At 40.2% G+C, this 17541-nt stretch overlaps 1 protein-coding gene across 2 annotated transcripts in view; it reads left to right on the forward strand.

Annotated features, from left to right (window-relative positions):
* The first annotated feature begins 2721 nt into the window (after positions 1 to 2721).
* The window catches only part of LOC147305816 (regulator of telomere elongation helicase 1-like), a 43819-nt gene continuing 28999 nt past the window's right edge, over positions 2722 to 17541 (forward strand). Inside the window, exons 1-4 of one of the 2 annotated variants that reach the window (XM_086276077.1) lie at positions 2722 to 3053; positions 6693 to 6888; positions 16200 to 16293; positions 16968 to 17049. In XM_086276077.1, coding sequence (XP_086132203.1) covers positions 2952 to 3053; positions 6693 to 6888; positions 16200 to 16293; positions 16968 to 17049 — 474 coding nt within the window. In that variant the 5' untranslated portion in view covers positions 2722 to 2951. The remainder of the gene's footprint in view (positions 3054 to 6692; positions 6889 to 16199; positions 16294 to 16967; positions 17050 to 17541) is intronic. The other variant, XM_086276076.1, reaches the window with a different exon arrangement.

Here is a 17541-nt window from a genome sequence, read left to right on the forward strand (position 1 = left end):
CCTGTCAACCCTCAGCCTCTTCTATTTAAAAAATACACTGTAACTTCAGACACCACATATCAGTATGTAACCATAATAACTGGGTACTTCTACGTTACATGACTTGTATAAAGCTCCTAGCCTGATATAATTCTGAAAATGAAAGACAATGAGGGAATATAATAACTACTCTGAAACATTTTTACAAACAAACCACTCATCCTAAAACACATTGATGAGAGTAATCGCACTACTACACATATTACACAAGTCATAGTTACTGTTGGGACCAAGTAGTGTTAATTATATTAATATTAATGAAAGACCTGAAATAAAACTGTATTCATGAAATAGACTAGAACTTACAGCTAGAGTTTCATAATCTGCATCTTATACACTTTGTTCACTCCACAGACATGCAGAGTGAACTAACAATGTCAAGCCTTTGTGTTTTCCCCAAACACTAAGGATTTGAAAGAAAAGCTCTTTCCATGATGACTTTGTAGTCACTTTGGTGTACTAGTGAGTTACACGATTTGTATAAAAGTCTTTGCCAAGAGGGCAACAGAAGTCACTACATAGTATAACACATAACAATATTCAGTACAGACAAGTGAATCAACGCAATAGCAAACATTCAACATTGTTACAGAAGAGCGATTCTCTCGCTCCTTTAACCTGGCCCTAAACTCCCCCACTGTGGCGGCCCAACACTCCCACGTTTTGTTTAAACGTAAGTACTGAGTGTGTAATCCATGTTTTGTATAAATACATTTGACAGCACGGGTAAACCTTTACACATAGTAGCTATGTAGCCGTCACTCACACATCACGGAGCCGTTGGTATTATGGTTTGTTTTTGATCATAGTGAATTTCATCACGCAAGCAGTTCATTAGGCATAAAGAAAGCTCAGACAGGACCACTCGAGCTACAATTCGAGGAGACTTGTTTATACCCCACAGACGGACAGCATTTGGGCAGAACGTCCTCTCTGTCCAGGGTGGCCATCTGTGGAACAGTCTTCCTCAACCCATTAGAGAATGCTCGACATTCAATTTGTTTAAGGCAAAGGTTAAAAACTGGTTATGGACAAATCAAGTGTGTGATGTATGAGTTGTATAGTTTTAATGTTTTATTTGGGAACAGAATGGTGTGTATGTGTAAGTTTGGTGATGGAGTTTTTATTATGAATGAATGATGAATTTTTATGAATTATTATGTCTATTTTTATGCTTAAGGACAACAGATGGAAATTAGCCCTTGGCTATAATCTGGTATGTTTACATTCATGTAATTTTCTTTTTTACATTTATGTTCATTAACATGCACTGTCCTAAATAAATAAATAAATAAATCAGTCTGTTAGTTAAAAGTGGATTCTGAAATTAAGTAAAAAAAAAATGCTGGCCAAGTTTTGGGGGGATTGTTGAGAGAAGATGAAGAGTTCAGCAGATTGGTGAGACACTGGAAGAGCAGAAAGATGAAGAAGGTGTGAGAACACCTGCTTTAAGGAGAAAATATAGTTTTGTCTGCTTTCAACAGAAAATGTAATTTGCAGCATTAAGTGACTTCATCCTCACTACAATCCGTTACTTAAAGAATATGTTTATACTATAAAAAGAGACGCCAATAAAACTCTTTCATTAATTACAGGCGATCTATTTCTTAACAATTTTCATGACAGATGTGTGGGGTTCTTTTTCTTTTTCTTATGCAGGTTCACTATGACCAAAACTCCAGACTCCCAGTAAAACATCACGCCAGTGTCACAAGATAAAGTTCAGGAAAGTTTCTGCATAGTTCAGAGGCTGCTCAGCAGAGGATGAAGATGTGCGTGAAATGGACTGTTACGATTGGTCAGAATTATCCCATGAAAATGTTAACTTTTTTTTTTTATAAAGAAGGAAAACACATGTAGTCTTTTCATTTAAATGTATATTTTTAAGTTAATTAAAATCAAAGCTAACGCTATGCCAGCTTCTCACTTTGGTTGACAGTGTAAAACCAACCTGATGACATGAACTTCCAGAAAACCTAAAAGTCAAACAAACACATTCAAAGTTTCAGGGCTGTGAGCACAAACAAAACGTCTGAGCCCAAAAACAGCTGTAAATCAGTGTGGTCGTTACAGTGAACATCGCAGACTTTTCTCTGTTTGTTTTACTATATAAATTGATTTATTGTGAGCAGCAGGAATATTAACAGATGGAGAAATTTGCTGAAGCACATCGATCACTATAGTCACAGATCTGTCTTTAACAGTCTCATTATTTTTTCCCCCTTGTTTGTATGAAAACATCTGCTGATCACAATTACTGACAGTCTGATATAATAAGTAGCTTTGTTTGGAATTGTGCAGGGCATGTCTGCATCATTGTTTCACAGAAAGATGCAGTGATAGCCAAATTGGTCAGTAGATGTCACTGTGGAGATGAGTTTCAGATTATTTTAAAGCCTCGCTCATTTCCTTTGCGGCACTTTTAGGTACAACACCGGCATCGACGCGCGTTTTGTAGTCCATCTTCTGCACGTTGTAGTTTTAGCGTGGCAGACATCAATACTTTGGAGACTGTAAAAAGTCGTTGCGATTCTCAGTGCACTGCTTTTCTCCTTATGAGTTATCCTACCCATTTTCCCCGGACCTGCTGACTTTTTCCATTGAAGGCGAGAAAAGTGGTTTAGAAAATTAAAGGTTGTTGTTGGAGTGTTCAGGATTCCGTGACCCTTTGAACGCACCAGTCGTCAGCGTCACAGTGCGCATGGGCAAGTTAACAGAAAGCTGGCGCGAAACAACAAGAGTTGGGAACTCCTTTCTACTGAGTCTAAATGAGCCAGTGTTAAAAGTACATTATACCACAGTTCAGCCATTTTAACGGGTCAAACAGTAGAAGGGACTACAGCGCTAGAAGAAGTACCTCTCTAAACAAGAACAACTACTCTTGCTGCTGCCGACTGACGCCAGATGACAGAATGCCTTCACTGACTCTTAGCGGAGTGGCTGTAAATTTCCCTTTTTCTCCCTACGAATGTCAGAAGGCATACATGAACAAAGTGATCGAATGTCTTCAGAAGGTAAGAATCGACTGACATGTGTATGTCTGTTAATGGAAACGAGCTGCAAAGGGCAGTACTGAGTAGCCACAGCTATGCGGCCACCATGCTCACCGTTTGCCGCATGACAGAAGTGATCTCGCATCTGCTCGCGCAAAACGCCGCTTCCCAGAAAGCACAACGGCGTATTGCCGACATATATCTGCTGTGTCTGTCGGGATAGGCGCCGTTTCCTCTTTGGGAACAGGTCGTTTAGTGCTGCTTTGCCTGCGTTTCAGGTGGCAGTCGCATCTACGTATTGCTTTAGCGACTTCCTCCTGCTCTCTGTGCCATACTCATACAGGCTGATCTTCTCACTCAGGTCGTGGTGTAATGTGTGCATTAAAATACAGCAAGCATTCCTATATTCTTTAGTGATAGAACAGAGCCAGACAGATACACACGTTAGCTGTTTACATTCCGTCTTCTTCTCTTTATTATCCTATACCTGAAGAAGTTACACACACACACATAACATGGCGTGGTGCCCACTACTGGCGATAGCTTTTATAACACACAATATACCTCGGCTCATACATAACATTATGAATTAAGCAAAAAAGAAAAGCACGTGGATACTTAGTTCCTTTCTAAAATTCAGTGTAGACTACTGCAAACATCTGCTTAGGAATGAAAAGTGATCCAGGCACATGTATGACCTCTTTTTGAAACCTCAAAACACATTGAAGATGACAGAAAGACAACATATCCTTAATAAAGGTGAAAGTAATGGTTTTGCATCTTGATTTATTTTCAACATATACATTCATGCACAGCAAGACTGTGACTGAAGAGGATTCTGATGCAGCAGATTTAAAAATAAAGTAATCGAGTGCAGCTGAATGCACAGATATCTTTCAGGACTGTACAAATACACAAAATGAATGCATTTTAAACAGCTTTATCCAAGAAAAGACATTTCAGCAGGTCCAGAGTAAGCAAGACTTTACATCTTCTTCTTGCAGAAGATTTTTCATCATCTTCAGGTGTGTGTGTTTTGATATGAATTTTACCCCTAAGATTGCAACCATTAGAGGAACTGATTGTAATCAGAATCCACAACATTCAGCTAAAGAGGTTTCCTCCAGGTGAATGTGTTAATGGAGTTACCCTTTGGTAAAAAACAAAATGCTGGAAAATAATTAATTTTAATATACTTTGACTTTTATGTTTGAGGAACGCTGGCATGAAATGTGTTATCTGCCCAACATAGCAGCTAAGCTATGGCTCGGACAGTCTCGGTCGTTGTGTGCTTGGGCAAGACACTTCACCCGTTGCCTACAGGTGGTGGTCAGAGGGCCCGGTGGCGCCAGTGTCCGGCAGCCTCGCCTCTGTCAGTGCGCCCCAGGGTGGCTGCGGCTACAATGTAGCTTGCCAGCACCAGTGTGTGAATGGGTGGATGACTGAATGTAGTGTGAAGCGCTTTGGGGTCCTTAGGGACTAGAAAAGCGCTATACAAATGCAGGCCATTTACCATTAGCTAATGTTAGTAAGCTCTCTGTAGTTTTTCAGACAAACACGTTAATATGATATGAAAATTCACATTATTTTATGTAGATGACTGTTCATCTTCTGTGTCTTCTATTTTCAAACTGTTAGCTTCATTCAAAATCCACACTCTATTTTCAAGACACACTAAATCACCAGGATGGATTGCCCGGAGAGTTAAAAAGCGTTGGTGAAATGGGGGTAAATTATGTTGGCAGTATGTCGCTGTGCTATACTGGATGAAGTGTGATTTATCGAATACGTTCCTATGTAATGCTGGTGTTGCAGTGATGTGCACCACTGGATTTTTGTAACCTCTTCCATTGTGTTGCTACAGTTACAGCTGGTTGAAGAAATGAGTGTACAATCATATTGGTTTTTAATTCAAGTTCAGTTTTATTTATACAGCACTAAATCACAACAACAGTCACCTCAAGGTGCTTTATATCGTAAGGTAGACCCTACAATAATACAACAGAGAAAACCCAACAATCATATGACCCCCTATCAGCAAGCACTTTGGCGACAGTGGGAAGGAAAAACTCCCTTTTAACAGGAAGAAACCTCCGGAAGAACCAGGCTCAGGGAGGGGCGGGGCCATCTGCTGCGACCGGTTGGGGTGAGAGAAGGAAGACAGGATAAAGACATGCTGTGGAAGAGAGACGGAGGTTAATAATGATTCATAATTAACAGCAGAGTGCCTAACACCACTCATCACAGTGAGTCAAAAGGGGTGAGAGATGCTGAAACACAGTGCATCATGGGAAGCTTCCAGCAGCCTAAGTCTATTGAAGCATAACTAAGGGTGGATTCAGGATCACGTGACCTAAAGTCAAAAGTCAAATTTATTTATATAGCACATTTAAAACAACAACTGTTGACCAAGGTGTTGTACAATTAAGATAATTAAAAGAAATAAAAGCATAGGGAGATATGATAAGAGTTAAGAAAGAGAATCACGAAATTAGAAGATTTGAGTGAGAAAGAAGATAAATAAAAGTAATACAAACTCATTCTGATTTAAAAGCCAAGTGTCCAATGTTGGGGAGGTCCTGATGTGAAGCGGCAGTTCGTTCCACAGTTTAGGAGCAGTCACAGCAAAGGCCCGATCTCCTCTTTGCTTTAATCTGGACCTCGGGACAGCCAGGAGCAATTGATCCGCAGACTTCAGTGATCTTGCAGGAATGTACCAGTTTAAAAGATCAGAAAGGTATGAGGGTGACCTAGCCCTGACAAAAAAGGAACCTGACTTTTTAACAGTGGCACCAAAAGGCAGCACACACAATAATGTGTTTCAGTGTGTTGTTTCACGTAAACCAGACACTAATTTTCAGCATGCCTCCATAATAAAAGAGATTGGTGATAAACTGACTTGCTTATGGTCCAGATCTGTTTTAATACTTGATGGGGAAAAAGACATGACAAAGGAGGCTTCATGTCATGGGTCTGTCCTTACAATTGCTGTATAGTTTCTATGTAAGAATAAATAAATAAATAAAATAAATAGCACTCTGGTGACCTGTCTGGGGTGTACTCTGGCTCTTGACTGCTGACAAACAGCTGAAATAGCCCCCATGTTAAGTTGAGAACTGATTTTAAAATCAATCTTGAATGTTTTTGAATGATAACATATTACCCAAGCAGGGCATTTTGCTCTGACAGTGAAAGCTTACTTGTGCTTCTTAGTCTAAATTTACCAGGCTCTTCTATTATTGAACTACCTCTAAGTTTGGGTTCTGGAGCCAGACGCCTTCCCTGCTTTTAACATTGGGCTTCAAACAATCCTCTTTGAACTGGATCAGGTGACCCTGAACCATCCTTAGATTAGGCTGCTGGGGAATGTCCCATCTTTGCACTGAACATTCTGGTTGTCTAGTTGCTCTGATAGTTTGCTTTGTGCCATGGCGAGGTGTATGTCTTACCGTTCAGCTGATCTGTGCAGATAACTGCCCTGATAACTGAACCTGGTTCTGCTAGAGATTTCTTCCTGTTAAAAGGGAGATCTTCCTCCACACTGCCAAGTGTTTGCTCATAGAAGCATAGTCTAATACCTGGAAGTCTCTAATACTGCAATATTGTCACTATCACAATGTGGGGTTTTTCTGTTTAGCTTTATCTGTCTGGTTATTTCAGAAAGTCAATGGTGTTCTGGAGAGCCCCACAGGCACAGGTAAGACTTTGTGCCTACTGTGTGCCACCCTGGCCTGGAGGGAGAACTTCAAGGACACCATCTCTGCTCGGAAGATAGCAGAGAGGCTGGGCAAGGAGATGTTTCCAAACACACCTCTGTCTTCCTGGGGGACAGCTGCCACTGACGGTGACAAACCAAGTATGTTTGTATCATCTGCACATCACGAGTCATTTCTAATTTTACCGGGCAGAAAAGAATAACAGATGCATATGCACACATACAGACATGCTGTGTGCTACATTACTGTGCAAAATAAAATGAGCTGGCACTGATTTCTTTATATTTTGGTAAATGGACTGTTTCCTATGTAGTGCTTTTCTACTCTATTTGAGTGTTCAAACCACTTTATATTTTGTTAGGAAAATAGGATTTAACAATTTACTGAAACATGTATATGTGTCCAAACATACACAGAAATATTGTACATAAGGCAAAATCAGCATTTGTACAAGTTTAACAAGGTGGAAGTCAATATTTGGTATGATGACCATTATTCTTCAACATCGTCTAAACTCCCTCTTTGTGATTTCTTCAGGAATAGTTCCTTTTGACTTTCAGTGGATGTTCCAAAGCTGTTCTTTGGTTGTCGGCTACTTTGTGTTCCATTCCCTGTCAATATGATCCCACACTTTTGAGTTATGGTGAGATCTTGGGAGGTCAACCATGACTGATGGTCTTCCATTGTGACTTTCTTCTATTCAAGTATGCTTTTAAAGCATTGGCAGTATGTTTGGGATCATTGGGAATGGCTTAAATTTTCATAACCAGATGTCTTTAAGATGGGATTGCATGCTGGAGCAAAGTCTGTATTAGAGCAGGGCGATATGACCAAAAATATTTATCACAATATACATTTGAAAATTTGTGATAACGATATAACTGACACTAGATAAAATACTTTACAACTCCACAACTTTATTAGTGAAAAAAAACATCTATGTATTTTCACTTAAACAAGCAGCTGTTTTTTTTTTTTTTAATGTGCATTAAAGTTATATAAAATTTAACAGTGCAAATGCAAATTCCTTGCTCACAGTTTAACCAAAAGGCATTTCCAGTGGAAATTGGCCAACATATCCTCAGCATAACCATGTATAATATCCACAAAACTTAAAAAGAGGTTATACACACACAATACGGTAATATTATGTTGAAGCACAGTACGTATCACTCCGCCAGGCTCCTGACTACGATAGCTGTAATGCTCCGACAATCCATCAAGCGGTGCGGGTTCGTAGCTTAGCAAAGTCGTACTAAAACATTTGACAGATTTTCGAGCGCCGTGTACATAAAATCGTTTCGAGGTCAGTAAACACAACCAGAGTTCATACATAAGGCCCATTGGATTATAAGGGGCACTGTCGATTTTCAGAAAAATCAAAGGATTGATTTTAAGTGTGCCGTATTTTCCAAAGAACACGGTAATAACGACAGCCCACTAGCATGCTCTACCAAAAATAGTGCTTTGTTGTGTATCTGACGGACGAAAGCCAAACCAGTTCCACACTGAAGTTGCAGCATTTTTACAAACCAATTCTGGTTCATCTGTTTCATTCAACGATTTTCTTTTTCCGACATGTGCGTATGAAAACAAAGGCACTGCGCATGCGCGTTTTACCCATAATCTATCGCGATATTTCATTTTGCTATCGTTGCCCAAAATTATACCGGTGTTACCGTGAATGGCATGATATGGCCCCGCCCTAGTCTGTATTCATAAGTTCACCAGTTCTGACAAAAGTCCAACACCACTTGTTGAAATACAGTCCTAAGCCATAAAGCCTCGACTGTGCTTTACAGATGACTGTAGACTCTTACGTTGTACTTCTCTCCTGACATCCTCCAAACATATTGACAATAATTTGAACCAGAACTTTGATATTTTGATTCATCAGACCCGTCACCATTGATTGTCATTGATTGTGTAATTTGGAATACTTTGTCCTTTTCTCTGTATCATGTGTACACAGAATGTAGTGTAATTCAGTTCAGTTTTATTCATATAGCACCAAATTACAACAACAGTTCCTCAAAGTGCTTTTTATTGTAAAGACCCTACAATAATACAAGGAAATGGAGAAAACCCCAACAATCACATGACCCCCTATGAGCAAACACTTTGGTAGGGATGGAAATGGATAAGAATTTAGCAATTCCAGTTCCATAATCGATATCACTTATTGTTTCGATTCCTTATCGATTCTCAATGGCTCTACTTTGAGGAATATATCAAAGACCTTGCCTTCATGCAAATCAGTTACATCCTGCATGGTCAAATGTTTGTGCATGTTGGAGATATTTGCTCTCTTTGCTGTGATCAGTGTTGGTGTCATTACTCCAAAAGAGTAAAGTTAAAAAAAGTTACTACACAACACTTTTCGTAAAAGTAATGCAGTACCTTACTTAATTACACCCAGGACAAAGACATTTGTTATATTACTCTGTTACAGTCGTAGAGAAGCTTTGTGACCAGGCTGCTGACAGTAATAGCAATCGAGGTTGTACCTTTGACTGCAATGTATAGGTTTCTTACCACACCTAGGGTCCAAGCTTTCAGCACTAGTTGCCCATGGAGGTTTTACCTCCACAAACCTTGGTCTCCCCACAGTTACAGTGGGGCAAAAAAGTATTTAGTCAGCCACCGATTGTGCAAGTTCCCCCACTTAAAATGATGACAGAGGTCAGTAATTTGCACCAGAGGTACACTTCAACTGTGAGAGACAGAATGTGAAAAAAAAATCCATGAATCCACATGGTAGGATTTGTAAAGAATTTATTCGTAAATTAGGGTGGAAAATAAGTATTTGGTCACCTCAAACAAGGAAAATCTCTGGCTCTCACAGACCTGTAACGTCTTCTGTAAGAAGCTTCTCTGTCCCCCACTCGTTACCTGTATGAATGGCACCTGTTTGAACTCATCATCTGTATAAAAGACACCTGTCCACAGCCTCAAACAGTCAGACTCCAAACTCCGCCATGGCCAAGACCAAAGAGCTTTCGAAGGACACCAGGAAAAGTATTGTAGACCTGCACCAGACTGGGAAGAGTGAATCTACAATAGGCAAGCAGCTTGGTGTGAAAAAATCAACTGTGGGAGCAATCATCAGAAAATGGAAGACATACAAGACCACTGATAATCTCCCTCGATCTGGGGCTCCACGCAAGATCTCATCCCGTGGGGTCAAAATGATCATGAGAACGGTGAGCAAAGATCCCAGAACCACACGGGGGGACCTGGTGAATGACCTGCAGAGAGCTGGGACCAAAGTAACAAAGGTCACCATCAGTAACACACTACAACGGCAGGGAATCAAATCCCACAGTGCCAGACGTGTTCCACTGCTGAAGCCAGTGCATGTCCAGGCCCGTCTGAAGTTTGCCAGAGAGCACATGGATGATACAGCAGAGGATTGGGAGAATGTCATGTGGTCAGATGAAACCAAAGTAGAACTTTTTGGTATAAACTCAACTCGTCGTGTTTGGAGGAAGAAGAATACTGAGTTGCATCCCAAGAACACCATACCTACTGTGAAGCATGGGGGTGGAAACATCATGCTATGGGGCTGTTTTTCTGCCAAGGGGACAGGACGACTGATCCGTGTTAAGGACAGAATGAATGGGGCCATGTATCGTGAGATTTTGAGCCAAAACCTCCTTCCATCAGTGAGAACTTTGAAGATGAAACGAGGCTGGGTCTTCCAACATGACAATGATCCAAAACACACCGCCCGGGCAACAAAGGAGTGGCTCCGTAAGAAGCATTTGAAAGTCCTGGAGTGGCCTAGCCAGTCTCCAGACCTCAACCCCATAGAAAATCTGTGGCGGGAGTTGAAAGTCCGTGTTGCTCGGCGACAGCCCCAAAACATCACTGCTCTCGAGAAGATCTGCATGGAGGAATGGGCCAAAATACCAGCTACTGTGTGTGCAAACCTGGTAAAGACCTATAGTAAACGTTTGACCTCTGTTATTGCCAACAAAGGTTATGTTACAAAGTATTGAGTTGTATTTTTGTTATTGACCAAATACTTATTTTCCACCCTGATTTACGAATAAATTCTTTACAAATCCTACCATGTGGATTCATGGATTTTTTTTTTTCACATTCTGTCTCTCACAGTTGAAGTGTACCTCTGGTGCAAATTACTGACCTCTGTCATCATTTTAAGTGGGGGAACTTGCACAATCGGTGGCTGACTAAATACTTTTTTGCCCCACTGTATCTATAGGGAGCTAGGTAACATTCAGCCAGATTTGCAGCTTCCTCTTCTGTCTTTGGATTGTTCTCCTTCACCCATGTGCAGACATCTGGATGAAGCATGTGAAGAAACTGCTCTAAGATGACGGTTTCCGCAATCTCTTCTTTACTCCGACTGTCACGTCGCGTCCATCGCTTATAGAGCCCCTTTATCCAGTTGAAGGTTTCTCTAACACACAGTTCCTCTGGTGCTCTGGAACTGGTATTTGTAGGTCTCCCCTGCCACATTAAAATTAGATAACACTGCAGCTTTAATAGCATCATAAGAGTCAGACTGTTGTTAATCCATGTCAGCATAAGCCTCAAGGGCTTTGCCATCCCTGTGTTTTAGCTATGCGTTCAAATCGTACAAAGAAACTTTCAGGATGCTCACCTTCCTTAAAGTCTGGTATTCTTGTTGAGGCTGTGCACGGAGTGGTTGAGATGGAGGAGGGAGCTCAGCTTGGTGCTCAGTGGCTCCATGAGGTGGCTGCACAGCTGATAGCTGAGGCAGCTGTTGTAAAAATGTCACTCTGGACAGAAGGTCGATAGAGAAGTTCAGAATAGACATCATGTTGCAGCTTTGGTATGTTATTGCTCAGCTGTTTAATCTGTTCAAGCAGTATTGTTTTTGTTCTTTTGGTCATTGAATGAATTCTCTAATTTCATCAAAGATATCAGGTTCAGAAAGTTCTTTACCACTGGCTCAAAATCATCCTCGTCAGCCATTGCTCCTTCTGTTGGTGGATCTAGCTTATATGTTTTTCCACCTTCTCTTTCTTCAATGTCAGGAAGGGAACTTTTCCTTGTCCCACGGGTTTTTCCACATCTTACTGCTCTCATTTAGTGTGTTTTCCTCTTTAATTCACTTCTGACACCACAGTTACGCAGAGAGGTCTGGTGAGGATAACAGCAGACAGCACTCTGACTTAACAGAGAACAAGGGTAGTTTATTGGCCCATCTTTGGCACACACAGCAACTTCCTAAATAACAGCCTATCCATCTCTCTCTCCCACATCCTGCATCCTGAAATATATTTGTTTAATCTGCCCATTGAAGTACATATCTTGTTCAAAAATGACTCCAAGATTCCTCAGTGTTACCGGAGAAGAAGATAATGGCATCTGGTTAGACCCCATATTTTCTAGGGCTGAACGATATATCGCACATCATTTTCAGATCACCGCGGAGTTTCGCTGCTCGGGTTAAACGTAATATATAAGTCACTTAGACAACCTAAAAATGTTATTGTTGGGCTTTTTTCAGTGTTTTGTTTGTTCGTGAGTAAATCGGTTTGGCTGAGATTAAAGTTATTAGATTAGATAAAATAAAACTTTCTTAATCCCCCGGGTGGGTTCCTCCTTGGTTTTCACACAGCTGACTAAACGTCAAACAGAAAACTTATTAAACAGAAGTATGAGACAGTCGAGAATTTACACCAGTGTCTGGTTATATTTTAGATAGCAAGAAGCAGACGGCCGAGTTTATTAAACTCCACCGAGACAGCGGTGACGCTAATCAGAACTAGCCTTCTGATTCAGAAGGCTAGACCGTCCAATTTCACGCCTTTAAATTTTAAAGGCGTGTTTGTGTGTGTGTGTTTATACAACTGCTATTATGTTTGCACTTTATGTGTAATGTTACTGACTGCAGAGATCAGTAAGATGTGTGTATTTTTTATTTATTAGTTTTATTTATTTAATATTATTTTTTAATTTAATGACTGTCTAGTAGTTCACAGATGTCGAAAAACTGAGTGTGGTAAAGCCACTGATTTTTTTATGTATATTTCTGCAATCTGCACATTGTACTGACTTTCATTTTAATGTTTACACCAGGGTTCCTTGTCAGCACTTTATGCTCAGATGTTTGTAAGCTAAAAATAAACTATTGTGTATGTTCAAATATACTGTTGTGATTGAAGAAGTTAAATAAAAATGTCAGTCATCAATTCATGCATCACCTCATGTCATCATAACAGAGGTCTGTCTTCCAGGAAAGAACAGTTTAAAATTAATGTAATATAGTATTGGCCATACTATATGATGTATTGCTTGTCTTTGTTTAATAATACAGAAGACAAAGACCTTAAAAAATAATCGCATATCGCATCGCAATCGCAATATTGGGGCAAAAAATCGCAATTAGATTATTTTCCATAATCGTTCAGCCCTAATATTTTCAGAGCTGAGTACACTGAAGTCTATTTGATCTGAATTTAGAAGCAGAAAGTTAGAGGTCAAGAGGTTAACTAATTGGTGTGTGTTATCTGTGGCGTTATTTTTGTGCCACTATTCTGAGCGCACGTAAAAAAAAAATTGCAGGTGCAAGTGTTGCATTTATCCGCACACACACACAATAGCAGCCCCTCTCGCTCAGTTTTTGCATTTGCGCTTGCTCGCAATGTGTTGCTCGCGCTCTCAACATTTCTGCCTGTGCGCGTTCAACTCTTTCTGTACACCGTTATATTTGTGCCACAAAACCAGCCAATCACAGACTTGGATGCAAAAAAATCTGATTGGCTGTTTTGGTCTCCAATCAGCTCAAAATGATGAAATGCAATATCCCAGAATCCATTTCGTCCAAAAATCAAACGAGGCAGTGGCGGAGGAACACAGAGTGGTGGAGTTTGAAATATTACTCTGTCTGGGTCACAAAATAAACTTTTAAGATATTTTCATGCGAGAATGGTGCTGTGTAAACTTCAAATATCTGCTTGATTTATCAAGACATCACATATTTGCATAAGTTAACGTTTTCTGAGATGCCTGTTACCCACCAGCTGATCGCATAGCTGGACTGGCCATTGGGCATAGTGGACATTTGGCGGTGGGCCGATGGTGATTTTTCATTTTTATGTTTGTTTGTTTGTTTTTCTAACGGTATAAACAATGAAAGGTGGTGGATTAGCCAATTGGTCATGATCAGCTCTGGGCTGGACCAATTACAATACATCTGTATTGAGGGGAAAAGGAACGTGATTTGTCACGTACTTCAGCGAGAATGAAAAAGACACAAAGCTGGAGTTATTCTGTCTTTACGCTGTCAGCTGCTTCTTCTTCTCTCATTCTCTCCCCTCTCTCTCCTGTTGCTACTTCAATCATGAAACTGCTTAATGATCAGCTGATCGTCTCTCTTGTTTGTTTATCGCCCACTTTGCGCCAGAAAGACGAAATCAGCGGATGTCGCGCTAAACAACAGTAGCACGTTCAAGCTTGATAAGCTGTTAGAATTTATTTTATATTACTTTCTAGGATCAGCTGATGTTTGCTGGAGCCACAGCTGTTAAAGCTGCTGCTCATGATATCGGTTTGGATATGTGGTGAGAGGGAAACAAATACATATATACCAACAAGACAGTGTACATCACTGTCACAACAGCGTTTGTTTTAGTTCAAAGGCTTTATGGTTTTTCCTGTAATACCTGGTGGTGTAGTCTGTGATTTATTTTTTTATTTTTATTTTTGTCAGTTCAGCCTTATATATTACATTTAACCCGAGTGACCACCCGGTCAGCTGGTGGGTAACAGGCATCTCAGAAAACATTAGAGCACTTATGCAAATATGTGATGTCTTGATAAATTGAGCAGATATTTGACGTTTACACAGCACCATTCTCGCATGAAAATATCTTAAAAGTTTATTTTGTGACCCAGTAAGAATAATATTTCAAACTCCACCACTCTGTGTTCCTCCGCCACTGCCTCGTTTGAGTTTTGGACGAAATGGATTCTGGGATATTGCATTTCGTCATTTTGAGCTGATTGGAGACCAGAACAGCCAGTCAGATTTTTTTTTGCATCCAAGTCTGTGATTGGCTGGTTGTGTGGCACAAATATAACGGTGTACAGAAAGAGCTGAGCGCGCACGGGCAGAAATGTTGAGAGCGCGAGCAACACGTTGAGAGCGCGAGCAACACGTTGAGAGCGCGAGCAACACGTTGAGAGCGCGAGCAACACGTTGAGAGCGCGCGCAAATGCAAAAACTGAGCGAGAGGGGCTGCTAGTGTGTGTGTGTGTGTGTGTGTGTGTGTGTGTGTGTGTGTGTGTGTGGATAATAGCAAACACTGAAATACAGTTTTTGCACGCAGCAATGAATTTTGTTCACTCAAATTTAGCTTTTCTTCGCTCAAAATAAATTTCTCCTCAAAATGCTACACTTGCACCTGCAAATATTTTTTACATGCACTCAGAATAGTGGCACAAAAATAACGCTATAGTTATCTGGCTTCACGGAGAGATAGAGTTGGTCCTAGCACTGAACCCTGTGGAACACCATACTTAACCTCAGCTTGTGAAGAAGACTCTCCATTTACATGCACAAATTGGAGTCTATTAAATAGATATGATATAAACCACTGCAGCACAGTACCTGTAATACCTACAGCGTGCTCTAATCACTCTAATAGGATATTATGGTCGACAGTATCGAAAGCTGCACTGAGGTCTAGCAGGACAAGCACAGAGATGAGTCCACTGTCAGAGGCCATAAGAAGATAATTTGTAACCTTCACTAATGTGATTGTTGTACTGTGATGAGTTTAGAAATTTGACTGAAAGTCTTCAAATAAACTATTCCTCTGCAGATGATCAGGTAGCTGTTTTACCACTAATATTGTTTGTTTTGGTTTGGTTTTTTTATTTGTTTTTTTTGTTTGTTTGTTTTAGATAAAAGGAAAGTTAGAGATTGGCTCATAATTAGCTAAGACCTCTGGGTTAAGTGATGGCGTTTTAATTAATGGTTTAATCATTGACACTTCTGATGAATAGTTGATAGAACAGCTGAAGGGCCAGATGCAGTTCTGCTGTGTCCTGTACTAGGTCTTTGATGGATTTCTTTCCCATTTCTCAAGGACATGACATTTAAATATTCTTAATATTTAAACGCAATGGAGGTGCTGAACATGGTCCACTCGGACTGAATGTCCCCAGTCTCCTCGAAATGCTGTCTAAGTTCAGATGCGGCAGGCTGTTCCAGCAACACCCCTGCAGGTCTCGTTGCCCAGTAGGATGAAGAAATTCAGAAACGAAAATACTGATAAATCAGATCAGTGCGTGAAATGTTCATACACACGATTTGTGCATACACACTGTTAGTAAATGATGCCTAATATCCCAGAAGTTTGACTTGATGCTATACGATGTTAATAGGTGTTCTATTAGGTTTTTTCAGCAGTGTATAAAGCCCTAATTGTCTTTTCTTCTTGTTCTCAAGCTTACTACACTGATGTCCCCAAGATTGTATACGCATCGAGGACACATTCTCAGCTTGCACAAGTTATGAGTGAATTAAAGAACACTTCATACAGGTAAGCATTTCTAAAAACTACTGGATATAAGTTTTTGATTATGCATGATTGTCTGAATTAGAGCTGTTCACAATATAAAACAGTTTTATTTTATACAATTTGGGGAGGAATTCAAAACAGCTGCAAATTTCAAGGTCATCAGTTCTTGAAACAATTGTACATAAGTAAGTTATTTGTCACTGCTGGCAAGACCCTGTTAAAACGGTTACCCTCCGATGAGAGGAAACTTGGTTAGGATGGACAACCCAGGAACCACAAAAGCTGGAGCCTACCATAACCTGGAAACTTCTACAGCATCAGCTTCACTGTTCAGTGAAGCGACTTTTACATTACCATGCACTGAGGCTGTCAACCAATATGCTCTTAAATCAGCATTTTCAAGCTCATCTGCAATTTTCAGCTACCTACATAGATGGGTCGAAACCCAAATCCATTTAAATTGTACATTGCACAAAGTTACAAAATTATCCTGAAGCTTGTTGAAAGCTACTAAAAGTGTATGATCAAGGTGCAACTTGCTAAGTGGCATTTGACCAAATATTAGTGGGGCTTTAAAGGGTTATTACATATGCTACAATCATTTTGAGGCCTTACTGAGTCCAGCACCTCTTGTCTGTTCTGGTTTTGTTGACTATTTATGGTAATTCAGTTCTCCAATGTCTCTGTTGATTCAGGCCAAAGGTGTGTGTGCTGGGCTCAAGAGAGCAGTTGTGTATTAACGAGGAAGTCATGCGTCAGGAGAGCAACCACGTCAAAGTAAGTTATAAATGCAGTTTTAAAGATATAAATATAATGGGATGTTTTAATTGTTATGTCCAATGAATTGTATTAAACACAAAACACTGAATGTTTGCAACCTCACTACTGATTTACCAAAAAATATCTACTTTTGACAGACTCACAAAGACCAAACATCAGTTGTACCAACTCTACTCTATTGGACTTACGCTCAGAACAGTAGCTTCACTCTTGTTCTGCTCAGCGGCCTAAAACTATAGCATTACATAAACCAGTTCTCCATCTGCTGCAGGGTCTGGTTGGTGTGGGCCAGTGTGCAGTAGATCTCAAGAACAGAGGTGCTACTATCACCAGCTCTAGTTCAAGACGGTGGAGTTGCATTATATCTGAGGCTGCTCAATGAAATCAACGACCATCTCAACAGCAACTTTAGATAATCTGTAGATAAGCTTTGTTGTCACTGTTGCAGGAAAACTGAAAAATAGTTTCTTTGTTCAAACTCATTGTTGG

This window comes from Aulonocara sp. 'chitande type north' Nkhata Bay, linkage group LG20, assembly GCF_057382095.1.
Source record: "Aulonocara sp. 'chitande type north' Nkhata Bay isolate Kocher_YH1m ecotype deep benthic linkage group LG20, A_spYH_male_GT1.1, whole genome shotgun sequence".
Lineage (NCBI taxonomy): Eukaryota > Metazoa > Chordata > Actinopteri > Cichliformes > Cichlidae > Aulonocara > Aulonocara sp. 'chitande type north' Nkhata Bay.